General features: G+C 42.0%; 1 protein-coding gene across 3 annotated transcripts in view; it reads right to left on the bottom strand.

Annotated features, from left to right (window-relative positions):
* Positions 1-15,841, bottom strand: part of kiaa0825 (KIAA0825 ortholog) — a 126,317-nt gene that overhangs the window by 39,513 nt on the left and 70,963 nt on the right. Inside the window, exon 23 of one of the 3 annotated variants that reach the window (XM_077522939.1) lies at positions 5,951-6,060. The exons of the other annotated variants lie outside the window; for them this stretch is intronic. Within the exon in view, the coding sequence (XP_077379065.1) occupies positions 6,003-6,060 (58 nt within the window). The 3' untranslated portion in view covers positions 5,951-6,002. Of the gene's footprint in view, positions 1-5,950; positions 6,061-15,841 lie in introns of those variants that run through there. 3 annotated transcript variants of the gene reach the window in all.

Raw genomic sequence — 15,841 nt, 5'->3', positions numbered from 1 at the left:
TCCTGCGTGGTTACAAAACCAGAGTCTTATGCCAACCCCAGAAACCTCATAAATAAATAAATAAGTAATAATAAATTAAGATCTCAAGTGACCAGAGGAAAAACTAAAGAGAGGAAGGAGGGAAGGATAGATAAAGCAAAGTGAGAACCACAGACACCAGCACCAACTGATTCAAGGGGCTGTGGGAGGGAGAGGGTACTTCTGTTGAGTTTCAGTAGATGCTGGTGCGACGGATCTGGCATGCATAAGGACCACCACCAAAGAAAGAAGCCGTCAACCGCGGTCCAGCAAAGCGAGCACTCCCCCCCCGGAATCCCCAGGCCGCGGCAGCACCAAGGCCACCCCCAAGCCACCCGAGCGGACACCGGTCGGCGAGCCGACCCAGACACCCGGAACACCCCCGCCCCAGCCCCGGCCCACACCCCCGAGCCCAAGGCTGCAGAACGAGGCCCAGCGGGCCCCCACAGCGCCCCACCGGTCCCCAGCCCCCATCCCCCCACGACCCCCCCGCACCCCACCCAAACCCGCCATCCACCACGACCCAGGCCCCACCACCCCCGACCCCCAAACCCCTGAACACACCCCGACCCCCAGCACCCAACCCCCCACCCACCCATACCTCCCCCCCCCCCCCCCCCCCCCCCCCCCCCACGGCCGCCACCCCCCCCGCGAACCCGGCCCCCCGCGAGAACCCCCCACCCCCCCCCCCCCGGAAACCGGCACCGGGCAGCAGCGCAGAGAGGGAAGATGTGCCCGCCCCACCTCCAGCCGCGCGAGATTTGCACAGCGGCGGGAGGGGGGAAGCAGAGGAGGAAGCACCAGGGGAGAAGGCGGAACACCAGAACACCGAGCCCGGGCGTTTCGATCGCGCAACAGCGTTCTAGTCTGGCGGTAGCAGGAGTCGGGCATATCTAAAGCTGTAATCAGTTCAACTGCTTACTCTCAACAACAACAACTCAGTGTTGTCACAGTTATCCTGAAAAAGTAACTTACTGTAGTTACTTTACTGATTACTTTATTTTAAAACCAAAAGGTTTCTAAGTGATTGTCTGAAGATAGATAGTATAGAGTTGTACAATTATCAACTTTGTTTTGTCACAAACTAACATACTTGATCCTTGAATAATAGAAACTGGTAACACATTAGATTACTAGTTACTATGGGGCAGGTGATAGTTTTTATTTATTTTTATTTTTTGAAAAGGGGACTTAGGATACAACGTCCCTCCCCTTTTGTGAAGATGGCAGGAAGAGAATAAAAAAAAAAGACGCTAATCTCTACGCTAGGCTTCGCAGGAAGCCAAAAAGCATCGTTTAAACAGCGGCGCTAACAGGAGAGCGTCCCAGCTCCCTGATTCGCCAAGAGCCGCCTTGTTCTAGATAGAGATATTCAGACTGTCAGTATAAACTGCTTCTGTTTTCGTTTTGCATTTATTTCAATGCTAGACTGGGGGCATAAATTTTTCATCACCTGCTAAGCTATGAATAAAAGATTAAAAAAGGAACTGAGAGGGGAGGGAGGGACATTGAGAGGAAAAAGGGGAGAGAGAGTCAAGTTGAAGGCGAGGTATAAAAAGTCGAACAGATGTGGTTGGTTCGCACGTCCAGAAGGTCGCTCCATCAGTTTTTTGTTTTTTTTTCTTCTTCATCATGAGCCCACCTGACCAGCACAGTTAAACACCTCAGCACCCCCAGCACACACCAATAGCCCACCACTGACTGGGGTGCAGGGTAAAGATGCGATAATGAGCGAAAACCAGAGGTACATCTCACCTTCACTTTTTATAGGATTACCTGAGAGGTGAACTCTGCTCAGTGAGAGGATTCATCAGCACATCACCCCCCCACCACCACCATTTCCTCTCGCTCTCTGCCCTCAGCGGTCTTTGACAGGCTGGCTGAGAGTGAGATGCTGCTGGAAAATTCAGCGCAACACAGCGCTGACAGGTTCACAGGTGGGTTAAAGAGGGGAGAGAAATCGAGGGATGGATGGAGACGGAACGGTTCACAAGTCAGTTTCTTGCGCGCTCGCCGTTCATGAACATCTACACTCTGCAGTCAATTCATTAAAAATACTGCACCAGGTCAGGTAGGACAAATACAATATGGCAGCAAGCACACATAAATCAGCAGTTTGGTCGATAGTGGACAATTCAAAAATGAGGTCAAGCACTTGCTTCAAAAAGTTATTTGCCCCACCCACTTGACTTACATGATACTTTTGGCAATGCTGAGTCTGTCAACTTTTTCCGTAATTCATTCATTGTCGACAAAACAGACGTCTGACATTGACAGATTAACGGAATGTCCACCTCGGGTGGTTTCCCTCATTAGCGCTTCTGCTTTTTTGTAATTGTACTTGTGTTATTAACTCATTTACTCCCAATAACATATAAATACGTTTTTTTATGTTCTAAGTGTCCCAAAGACGTATTCATACGTTTTTTTGTTTTTTTATGCTAGAGCAGGCTTTGATGCAGCCTCTCAACTGCAAAGAACGGTTGCAGAAATGGTAGTTATTACACAAACGGCGAGCAGGTGGCAGCAGAGCAAAGGAGATCAACCAGGTCCATCTAGAAAAAAAAGCTCAATTACTTACAATTTTAAATAGATTTGTGAAAACTGATGAAACTTAGCTCTCTTCTAATGCTGCAAAACGGAAACAGATAGAAACATACTTTTTGTTTCCTGATGAAAGAAGAGACTTTAATCTTTCTTTTGGTAGGTTCCAAGCTTTTATAGCAATCGAACACAATATTCTGTGGGCCTTGCAAAATCAGTCAAAATCCAGTAAAACAGCCGGGAGCGAACGGGACTGCTTCTGTGAAAATGGCTGGGAGTGAATGAGTTAAAGGGATACCGGATTCATTGAGCCATTTTCAGCAGTAAAAAGTTAACATTTTGTCCAGAATTAATTTGATAACATCATTATTTTTATTGTATAATTAATAACTGTAAAAACTATTTTCTCCACTTGCTGTCGACTGATGATGACATCACCTGTGCTGAGGAAGTAGGTAACGACCAATCATGGTTCACTTCATGGTTCTGTTTTCTGGGTTTGGTCAGCTAACAGAGCCATGATTGGTCGTTACCTACTTCTTCAGCACAAGTTATGACATCTTCAGTTGACAGCAAGTGGAAAAATTAGTATTTTAAGGTATTGTACATGAAAAATAATTAAGCTACCAAATTAATTCTGGACAAAATATTAACTTTTTGCTGCTGTAAATGGCTCAATGAGTCAAGTATCCCTTTAATATAACCAACCGACAGATGTTTACCTCTGTCATAGATGTTTCTAGAGATTGGTGGTGCAAAAGATAAATAAATAAAAATGACTGTGGCTGTATTAACAATGGTGTGAAATGACTATCTGAGTGACCACCAATGGAACATCTGTACGTGAAATGTATAACAGACAAACATGGCACATGCAGGGTGTAGTGTGGTAATTATATCTGCAGGGAATAGCCGATGTAAATAATGACTTGTGTACTGTATATAGGTGGGCAGTCACAGCACACCCGCTCAAAACAGTATCCTCACATGCACATAAATGCATACGTAATGTTGCCTTGTGTATGAAATGTGATATATTAATAAAGCTGCAAAGACGCAAACACCTAACATCCAGTCAAGTTGTTAAGGTTTAATCAAAATATGAGATTTATCAATGCAAAACATATGTCTGCCCTCACTTGTAAATCATAATGACTCAACAAACACATGCAAGGACACATGTAAGGTCTGCAATTTTGGAGAAGCCAGTTTACTATAATAAGAACTGGGGGATTTTGCAGAGACATATTAATGTTGTATTAAAATGTGAGAAGGCTTCTGAGACAGAGTGCCATCAATATGCCCTATGCATTACACCTCCTACACTTCCACTTCCTGCCACCCTCCTCACATCACCACCTACTCACCAACCCTTCTCATTCTGCTCCTCGATGCTTTTTCCCGCCAAATACTGCGAGCCCCCAACCGGTCCCCCCCCACCAAACTCCATCTTCTCTCAGTCAGGAGTGAGGCTGAACGCCGTGCCAGCAGGAGTTGGCATGAACCTGTCACCCGACCATTCCCGCTTCCTCTTCCTGCCAGCCTGCTTAATCAAATTACTCCCCTCAGCCGTGCATTTCTCAATCAACTTCCATCAATTCGCCCGCTGCTCACGATGGAATGGGCAAAAACAGGCTGAAGTCCACCCGCTACTGCTTCCACAACTTTGCAGCGACGTCAGAGGCTGCTGTTTCGCCTTAATCAAATTTCCCTCCTCTTCCTCTGCTCCCTTCCTGTGCGTCCGCTTGCCCACGCTCCAAATGTCAACCAGATTTGGGCACATGGAGTGGCATCTGGTGCCACATCGCCCGACGCTCACGGCTACAAAAAACCTCACAGCGCGCGGAGTTAGCCTGGAGCGCCGCCAGAGCAGCCGCTCCTCGCTAGCTAAGTGCGCAGCGCCAGTCAAGTGCTCGTTCGGCTGCGCGCCCACCCGCATCACTCACACGTGCGCGAGGCGCGCAAACCCTGGCACGCTCAAACCCCGATGGCCCTGTGCGATGACAGCGAGACAGAAGGGCCTCGCCTTGCTGATCTCCTCCCTGCCCCCAGCACAAGCTGTACTGTACAGATCACATTACCTGAAAGCATACTCTCACTGCATTCTCTCAGTGTGGGCTATAGGGGCACAACGTGTAAGTTACAGTATGCTGTCATAGTTTTGCAAAGCCATAACAACACACCGATGACCCCATCAACGTGTACTTGCAACAAGTGTATACAATGGATGCGACAAAAAAAAATAGACCATCTAAAATCAAATAATGCTAGGGACACACAATAAAGAATTCAACTACGATTTTCAGGGGAAACATGCTGCTAAAGTTAAACAAAACTTCAAACTTCGGCATTTTGCTCAAGTTCAGTATTCCCGTCAGTTCTGCCAGCATTGAATGATTGACTCTCCATTTGTTTTGTCGCAGATATCTAAACAAGGGATGTCCAAAGAAGTAAATGGAAAAAGATAACAATACACATAAATGTATGTTACGTAAGCTACTGCTTTAAAAATGCTAGAATATTAGAATGTAACCTCAGTTCACTAATGCATAGTCATTATAAATATGCTACCCAGCTTCAACAAAATAACAGTGCTAGCAATGCTAAGCTAGCATTGTGTGGTAAAAGAAGCCCATGTTAGCCACAGCTGCCATGTTTTTTGTTGACTTATTCCTAATGACGTGTTACATTAACACAAAATGTTATCACTTTGAAGTTTTATATTTTGGAATGTACAATGAATTACGGTAAAGCTCAAAAGGTTTTTTAGCTTTTCCAATGGCAATCTTTTTACACTTGTGGGGCAATTAAGAACATTAGCAGATTTCAATCACTTAATCATTAACCTGCATGAAGTCATTGTCACAGCATCTTGCACTAAAACACACAAACAACAATGGACACCCTTTAAAAACCACACAGTCCATCTCATATAATGAACTGAGATACTAACTTTCTAAAAACAAACAATAACAACAATTGACATAATGTATGAGAGGGATCATTTGTAAGAAGTGAACATTGCAAGAAGGAGATTATTGGAAATTTCCAATTGCATTCCATTGAGGTAAGGGTAGCATTAATCAAAGCCTCATGTTTGAGTTATTTACAATAGGGGAAAAGGAGACACTTGCCAAAAAGATAAGACGCCAATGTTCATGTAGTTAATGTACAACTTTTTATGCATTTTAAAATCAGATCAAGAAGAAATTAGTGGCTATAAGTCAAGTCTTCATGCCTCATGGAGTGAAAATTGAGCATGCGATGTAGTTTAGTTGTGCTTGTATCCCGTCATTTGAGTTTAACTGAACTGCATTGAGATCCACATTGTCAGGCACGAGGACACGCACATGCAGGTGTGTGTCGTCCTGGCCTCTGTGAGAAACCCACTCGGTGTGCGGCCTCCGCTCGGTTGGGAGCGAGTATATGGATCCTTGCAGTCAGTCAAAGACAAGTGAAGCAAGCACCACTGTGCCAGTTTCGCATGGGCAGGTTGGGCTGAGGGGTAAGAGAGAGTTCATTAAGAGATTTCAAGGCACCTGAACTTCATTTGTCTCCCTAAAGCATCAAAACAGGATAATAAGGACAGGGAGCGAGGGAAATGGCAACAGCCATCAAGTCATGCCTTTTTATTTCTCACTTGAACAATTCCCTCCTTTGAATGGCAAAGCGCTTTCATCCTTATCTGCAGCTTGTCTTGACATTTCAATATGAAAAACCTTCTTAATGTGTTCCAATGTCAAGGTTTATGCAGGGCAAACCTGCCTCCTGGCGCACTTTTGTGGCGATAAGGGAAAAAAAATAATACGCTCACATAAAGTATTACAACTACAATTTAACTGTGTGCTAGGTATTTTAATGGAAAATCTAAATGCATTGTACTACTTAAAAACAGTATTCACAACTACTCATTATACTTATCCTGTCCTATTTACTCACAGGACATAGCAATGCCTTTCCAGTGTGCATAAAGTAAAATGCAGTTATTGCTTTTATACTGTTGCTATGCTGGTGTTGTTTTGTTCTGTGTTGCTGTGTTCTGTAATTTTGCTCCATTAGTCCCATTGCAAACGTTTGTCATCGGTAATTTCATTTCATTGGATCAGTGATTATTCATCTTAATACAAACTGCTAAAAGTTCTCTTGGTGCACAACAAAACTGTTCTGGCATGAAAAGGCATACAGGCCCACCATCTTGGATGACTAAGCAGCTGAATGCTACAGGCTAGAAAAACAACAGCAACAACAAAACAATAATGCTATTTAACCCATTCAGACCTGCCACATACAGACGTTTCAATGGAGGAAGAGGTACTAACATTTCACTATTCTAGCCATAGTGCTTATGTTACATTTTGATTTTTAGCAAAGAAATTTTCCTGTTCGGCTGTCAAAAACCTACACATCAAATATAGTCACTTCCTGTATTTGTAGTTACCGCTACTTATAATATTGTGTATGTGACTCTACGTGAGTCACTGTACTTCCATATGCACTCTTGCCCCTGCTTTGCTCATGCCCAGCGAGAAGGCGAATAAATAAGCTCTTATAATCCTGTTGCTGGTGTCATCCAAATGTCACTGCTCGACATAAGGCAGGTTGCAGTAGGGCGCTTCTTATGGCACACGTGTGTGTTACAGAGAGAAAGTGAGAGAGAGAGAGAGAGTAATATGACATTGCATCTCTGATTTTATGGCGGTGAGTTTTGTGTTGCTAACTCAGTATGTATATGTCTGGTGTCTGCCTTGTTATTTTATCCACCAAGTGTATCTGTTACACCATTCTTGAGTTTAATTTGACAAAATATTATAGACAATCATTAGCTGTCCTTTTCAGTCTTCAGCCACATGAACACAAACACACCACATATCTGCCACTGCAATAAGACAAACGTCTTATTGTGAGCGATAGGGCCAAGTTCATCTAAGGTTGCTGCGTTCGTACAAATGGTCAGATTGTAGAGACAGACAAAAACCGAGACGTCTAACGACGAGACCCGTCTGTCCATCTGCATGACCCTAGCGAGCTCTTTCACTCTCACTTTCACATGCAGGAGGCAAATAGGTCAGTTGCTATGGTAACAACCGAGAGGCCAGGGTCTCCTGGTCTATTAAGAAAAGTGAGGCGCATTGAACTGAACAGTAGTGTTAGCTAAAAAAGACTGAGATGGACTGAAAATGTTCGAGTGGCATCACATTGAGGAACATTTTTGTCATGCCAAAAGTGAAGTATAGTATAAATCCAATACAGTATATGAAAATGACAGTTTAAGAGTGTCTGCTACAGGAATGCATTATCATCCCATGGCTTCTTCTATTTTAATTGGATTCCTACAATTAATAATCCTAAAGTCATTCAAGAGAACAGGGATATCCGATCATCTGCTTCAATCTTAATAAATGATTAATGATTTTGTAAACATGGCAAGAATCTCAGCCTGCCTATTAATTTAGTGCACAGCATTACTGTATTGCTTCAATAGTGATTTGGAGAAAACTAATCCAAATTGTTATTCAAGAGCAAAATCTGGTTCAACAGGCTCACAATGCACTACCTAACTACATGGCATGTTTGCAACAACTCTATTATATTTGGAGATTTATTGAGCAATACCCTTCAGTGGTTCAAGTCCTTCATTCCTTAATATCTCTATTTGACGGCAAAGACCAACAACATATGTGCCTGTAGATCCAAGTGCGGAGGTTAAGGTGGATCGTATATGCTGAACAGAGGAGGTAGCCCTGCTGATGGTGCGCCCGCTTCAATTTTTCAATATTGGATTAAATATTAATACGTAGCAGCGAGATGATGAGAACAGGAAGCAGGGACAAGGCTGGAGTGACAGTGCTGTACGAGAAACGGAAAACAAAAGTAGCATCGTGGGAAGCGGTTCACGTCTGGGAACCAAAAATAATACAAAACAAAATGCAAGCTTTGCAGAATTTTGTAGAAAAAAAAAAAGTTAGATATATTGTAATATTTTACTATATTTGAGTCATGTTTCAAGACTATTGAAATGGTGGACATAACCATTCATCAAATGTATTTTCCATCTATTGCATTTTTCTTTAAAAAAAAAAAAAATATTTTTCTCTCTTTTGTATTTTTGTTATATTTATCTAATCTTATTTTCTGATACTACTGATATTTCACAAGTCTTGGGATTAGTAGGCTAATCATATGTCATATTGCGTAAATGGTTCTTCATTAGATGGCACCTGTTAGAATAAACTTGTGTATCCACTAGTTGCCACTCACACAACAGACTAAGACATGGCTTATATCAGCTTTGTGTTCATTTGCACAGGTCCAGATTTCATACACATTATGCAAACTTGTCAGTCAATTGAGATGGAATCATTACAGTATTTGACTAATTGTGAGTATTCAGGAAACACGGTTCTAATTTATATTATTTGCACTTATGTCCTTCTGCTTCCTCAACTGTACTTTAAAGTTCCTGCGCAGGTTACTTTTTTATAGTGTTTGTCCTCATTAAGGTGACAGGTTGCTACAGTCAATCCCATCTGATTTCAGGCATGATATGGGGTAAGCTCCAATGGAGAATTTTGAGTCTTCAATTAACCTTACATGCTAGTTTTGGAGTTTGGGTGCCAGAGTACAGAAAACAACTATTATAGCGAGAACATTAAAAAAAAAACTCCAGGCACAAGGGCCTGAGCCGAGATTGAAACGGAAATCTATAATCCGGGGAAGACGTGCAAATCAGTAAACCAATGTGCTATTGGGGAACTAAGTATTGCAAATATATTTCACGCACAGCTATATCAATTGTGTTTATTGATGCAAAAACATAAAGAAGAAAAAAAAGTGTATATTGTTTAAATCTCAGTGCAGAGGGAAAGTGGGGATGTGGGAGTGAGGATATAGCAAACCCTCCGGCTCTCACCCTGATGTTTATGTTACGCTCTATTAAATTAGCATGAGTCCAATATTAAAATAATAACATTTACCTCCACAATAAATGTATTGCCTTACAAAAATCAATACCACTACCCGATAATGCCAAAGTATTATTAAAAATAATAAGAGCAAAGTTGTTGCATTATATTGAGTATTAGATTGTTTTAGTAAAAAAACAAAAAAAAAACAATGGCATGATGCACATATCATAGATTAAATAATTGTGTTTCAAATGTCACAAATTCCCATGAGGTTTAATAGCGTTACATTGTTAATGTGTTTGTTTCATGTATTGGTTTTGCGTGTTGTTTGTTGTGGCGATGAAGGTCGGGTCAACAAAGCAATAATGATCACAGAGAATAAAATGATTTGAACATGATTGCGTTATGATTATTGACTGGCGTATTGTCTAAATGCCATCCTTTTGGAATATGTTAGAGTTAGTTCATTACGGTTGAAATTTTAATACAGTTTTTGCCATTAAACAGTGCAAGTCTAATATGTGCGTGTATACTTATACTTCTTCCTGGGGGTGTCACAAAAAAATAATTGAGAAACATTAAGGCTTATCCTCTATCTTTTGGAGAATGCAAAGAAAAAAAAAACCTGAAATATCAGTGGCAATTAAAAGTTGAAGATGTGGCAGGATTTGAGATCATAGCATCCTTTTAAGATGTACAAAAGAATCATATTTGGCAGTGTTCACAATCCAAGCCTAAAAAAAAGCAAACATACACTACACATCAATTCAATGAGAAAAATAAAATCAATAATTGAGTTACACAAATGAAGACATCAAATGTCGCAGTGGAGTGATGATTGGATCATCTTTTCATTGAGCGAGTCGAGCCGAAAAGTGAAAATAGTGTGATGATGGGAAGTACACAACGGAATTGTTAAAGCCCCCGTCATGTTGTCCACGGCCATATTGGATAAGCCTTACCGTCTCCATTCAGCACATGAATCAATGGCTCCTGATTAGATTTTGGGGGGTTTACTATGCTGTTTTTGTTTGTTATGACATCTTGCCTCGCTTCGTGAGGTCTCCCCGCTCCTTGGTGACAAAAGCGCCACCTCCTCTGGAGGAAAAGCGAAATGGGGGAGAAAGGAAACGGGGGAGGGGGCGTTGATATTGAAGGACCATGCGGGAGGTGCGTGGTTCGTCGCTGCTTGTTGTGTTGCTTTGCATCTGGCTTTGCCGTGTGCACAAGCATAAAGTACATAAACTCACATCTGCAAACACGTGGTCGGGTGCAGTTTCTGAAATAAAATAGTTCACCCATTGATCTTCAATACATTCATCTCTTTCTCTTGTATTATTCTATAGATGGGATTTAGTCTTCTATTCTATGAAATTAATAAAGCTGGCAGCATTCATTTTAAGTGTGGGCAAAACCAAGCCAACCAGCAGTGAATTTCCTTATGTACCTGTGTGGAAAGCAAAGCGTGGAGAGTCTCTGTTGCCAGAATGCACAAATGCAAGTCAGTGACAGTGAATGGGGCGATTGATCATTGCCAATAACCTCTAAAAATATTTGTGGCAATCATTCTGTTTTCACAGTCGCACGATGTTTTGGCGGTTAAATAAAACATAATACAATACAGGATCAGCCATGACTGGGTTTTGAGGAACTGGCCATAAATTAAAACGCGTGAGACATATTTGATCCAAAGGCGGCAAGAAAATGAACCACTGCACCAAGTGGAGTTTGTGTTCACAGACTCCAAAACTAAGGCACAACAACAAGAATGTAAATTATTTATTTATTTATTTATTCATTTATTTATAGTCATGTATTGTCAACAATATGTGGCAACATTGAGTTTTTTGCCAAGTTCGTATTGGCTCAGCATATTTGGGACCCTTGGTGACCAGGCACTTGAAATACTAAATAGTAGGGGTGTGCCAAAAAATCGATTCATAAAATAATCGAGATTCTCATTTATTAATCGAATCGAATCGATATTAATTTCACTGCCGTTGACAAGTATACTTGTCAATTGTATTTTTTAGAGCGGTGCTAAATGGGGGCGAATCTGAGCATGCTCCACTGTAAATATCAAACTTGGAAACAACTTTACTGATGCCCAACCACCGCTAGATGACATCATTGCCCCATTTTATATGAAATAAACACAGTTTCAGAGTCCGTGGGAGAAATGGCTGTATTTTGGCAAACCTACATTTTTCTACTGTCAATTATAACAGAACGGGACGGGACAAAAAGTAGGGAGTCTATTCTGTTATTTGGTAGATTCGGTTTATATATAATTATTGAATGTAATATCACGTGAGTATTGGAAATTTACAAATTTTCTATAATGACTGGCAGTGAATGAGTTAATATCCAAAAATCAATTTTATTTAAATTAAATATGAAGAAGAAGGGGAAAAGGCAGTTGTAGCCCACATGCTGTTTTTGTGGAAAAAGGCACTTGCAATACAAAATTAATAAATGTTTAAAAAAAAAAAAAAAAAAAAAGACACTTTAATGTCTCTATTTGTCATTTTGTCTTGCAAAGCAGACTGGAGTAGATCATGACAATGTTGTGCATATCTGTAAATTGAAGCAGAAATCATTTGTCAATCAAATCATTTTTAATCGAAAATCGATACTGAATCGAATTGTAGACCCAAAAATCGCAATCGAATCGAATCGTGAGACAGTCAAAGATTCCCAGCCCTACTAAATAGTAGGGGTGTTAAAAAAAAAATCGATTCGGCGATATATCGCAATACTACATCACGCGATTCTCGAATCGATTCAATAATCGGCAGAATCGATTTTTTTTTTTTTTTTTTTAGGATTCACACCTTGAGCATGGAAGAATGTTATATGAACGGAACATTAAGCCTTAATATTTTATTTTAATGTTGTTCAAACATTAAACAGATTACAACCTCTATAAGACTGAAATTTCAGATAAATAAATAATAAATTTTCATATAAATCTTACACTCTACAAGCTTACTGATTAGTATTTTCTAAATTTGAATGAAAAAAAATCGCAACAATCGACTTATAAATTCGTATCGGGATTAATCGGTATCGAATCGAATCGTGACCTGTGAATCGTGATACGAATCGAATCGTCAGGTACTAGGCAATTCACACCCCTACTAAATAGTACATTTTGCCAATGGAAAAGCAACAATAGCTCTCCATCATAATAACATGCCACACTTAACAAATTCAACTATCCAAGTAAATTTTTAATTGGTGAGACTGCACATTCTTTCCTAGGATCAACGCTTCGACTAGAGCATAGATCGTGGGGAGCCCGGAAAAGAGCAAAAGAGAGACGGCGTGAGTACGTTGGGGAGTGTCATTGTCAGGGCGCCACACTGTACTGACCTAACACAACATTGGGCTTGACGTCGTGAACACCCACGTAACCAGCCATTGTGTTGCATTTGAGTCTAGAAGCGAATACAGAAAAGCACCTTTCAACAAATGAACCGTAACAAGGGAGTTTAAAAAGGGGGCAATCCCCTAAAAGGCAAATGAAGTGTTGGCTTGGGGGGAAGAAATGTGAGATAATGGCTGGAAACGTTATTGTTGGGGCACAAAGCAAATATAAAGAGCAGTATTTAACGTCTCTTTAAAGCTTCTATCGGTTTGCCTCCCGCTCATTCCTCCTTTATTTTTACGCTTGCTCTCCTTCTACTTCTGTCGGTATTTCAGTTGGAGGCGTCTTCTTAGATCTGCACCTTTTAATGCTGACTGCTGCAAATCTTTTGAGGCCGACTACAAAAGCAAGCTGGCGGTAAACTTCCCCCCTGGAGGAGGGAAAGAGGAGCAATGTTTGGGATCACACCTCTCTGGGGGGAATCTCCTCCACGACACTGTCTGATCTGAGGAAGCCTACCGCAATCCCCGCCGCCATCGGCCTCCGTCCCTCCCTCCGTTGCCCCAGACCGACCCATGAGAACATCTGCAAGTGTGTGAGTCGCGTCTCTGAGTAGGAAATGGACCCAACACTATATGCATGGAAGTCAGACGAGCAATATGCTACAGGCAAACTTTCAATTGATATAAATACATGTAGCTTTGGATATTGTGGCATTTTGCATGTTAGTCCATCTTCATAGCCGAAAAGCTGGAATCAACTTAGGATGAAAGGTGGACTTCCCTGGATTGGTTACCAGGGTCATTAAGTTGGGTCATTAAGTTGGGATTGATCCAAAGCAAACCACTACATGTCCAGCTGATGCCATGCAACAGCTCAGCAAAAAATTAGATCATAATAGAGTTGAACGGCTAAAGTATAATCTAAAAAGAAAGTACTATTTCATAATTTGACCAACATTTTTTGGGGAAAAAAAGTACAAACAGTACATCACACATGAAGTTAAAAGGAATTTTAGCATATTTCTGGAGACGCTCACTTAACCCAAAATTAATTTTTTGTGACGCTGCTACCAAATGGGACGAGTAATGGAGGGAAACCCGAAAAAAAGTCAAAGAGGAATTTGAAACATAGAAAACTTGTACTGGATGCTAAGCAGTAAGCACAGGTATGTGAAATCAGAATTGATGTGAAGAGACTCACCTCCCAGGTACTAGAATCCTCCCTTTACACAACGATGTTCAATACCATTTTTTTCCCAGACCAATAGCACTAAAAAGTTGCCAACTTGAGTAGTTACCGATACTAGTAATGATGTCACCAGTGCTTTTGATCCATAACATTTCCCCATAAAACAATTGCAGATACCTTTTAAAGAAAGACCTATATTATATATCCTAATATAACATTTTTGAGGAGTGATTTCCTGAAATAAGGTTGCAAATATAATTTTATTTTAAGGGGAAGTAAACCCCAAAATGTTCTATACCCGTGTTTCTCAAACCCGGTCCCCGGGGCACACTATCCAGCCTCTTTTCCATGTCTTCCAAGTCCCAACGCAGGTGATTCCAATGACAGCTCATCAGCAAGCTCTGGAGCAGCTTGATAGTGATCTTCACCTACATTGGAATCGGGAAAACAGGCTGGATAGTGTGCCCCGAGGATCAGGGTTGAGAAACACTGTTTTCTATGCATCCCTACTAAACACGGTATTCTGATTAAAATTGCATTTGTGGAATATGAACAATCTATGTAAGGCGGCGGCCATTTTGCCACTGGCTGTCAAGTGAAAATGACATCACAGTTGCTCAGAACTCAGGTAACAACCAATCATGGCTCAGCTTGCGAACGCCACATGACCAAATCTGTAAAACAGGTGACCCGTGCTTGTTTGCCAAAATCAAACAAATGAAAGTTGAGGCAGATTATGTTCAATCTTAGAGGTTTAACCATATTCTGTATGATCGTAATCATTTTATTGCAATGATGTGGTGCCCCGGCAGTCCTGCTTATCTATAGGTTTTATCTCCTGCTCCTATCATCCTTGTGCGCGTATAAACGCTGTTCCTCTCCACTGTTGATGATGTGACGCCTGGCTCGACATTGCTGAGGTGGCGAATTGTCGGCGGAGCGATGCCTCTGTCAAAAATGTGCTCATCCTCTGGCTCTGGCCAGCCTCTTATACATAAAATATCAAACATCTGAGGGACAATATGCTGACCTGTGGTGACCTCCACGCATGCGTCTGCACACAAGAGACAGAGCCACGCACACACATACAGACTGGAAAACAGGGACATGCACAGATGAATGCAGGCGTACACGCGCACGCACACACAACACACATGCACACACAGTCTGCTCACATCCCCCCCATTCGTACGTGCCTTGACTTTTTCCCCATCAGCGCCGCATCCCTCAGATGATGTATTTGCGACATCTGGCGGCACTCGCTATATTCATGGCTACGCCGATGCCATGCGGGACGAGAGCAAAGAGCAAGGGGGGAACAAAACGTGAGATGAGAGTGACTTGAATGGAGCCGTGAAAAAAAAAAAAAAAAAAGAGTAGGACGGAAAGGAACGGACGTAAGGAATAGTCGGTAAATGCACTAAAGAGTAAAGCGACGTAAAAGGTGAAAGCGCGGCGATTTTCCACAGCAAAAGGCTTGGGTACCCCCTAGTGGGCGCCCGGCGGCTATTTGGTACCTCTGGCATCGGAAGGGTGCTGTGGGGCGGGGCTTTGCATTGGGCTACCATGAATCCATAGGAGTCAGAGGTCAGCCTTCTTGAGTTGCGGTGACATCATGACAATGGGACACTTCTCCATCCTTCGAATCCCAAGCTGATCCATTCTGCCCAGGCTCAGGCACCAGGCCCCTCGTTTCCCACACATTCACACCCTCTGCCAGACCGACAGAGAGGGGAGCGAGAGGGATGGGAGAGAGGGGTGAATGTGAAGACCTCACCCCCAGCACCCCCCCGATTCCATCTCCCTCGCTTTT

The sequence above is a fragment of the Festucalex cinctus genome, chromosome 5, assembly GCF_051991245.1.
Source record: "Festucalex cinctus isolate MCC-2025b chromosome 5, RoL_Fcin_1.0, whole genome shotgun sequence".
Classification (NCBI taxonomy): domain Eukaryota; kingdom Metazoa; phylum Chordata; class Actinopteri; order Syngnathiformes; family Syngnathidae; genus Festucalex; species Festucalex cinctus.
This window is presented reverse-complemented; position numbering and strand designations above follow the sequence as displayed.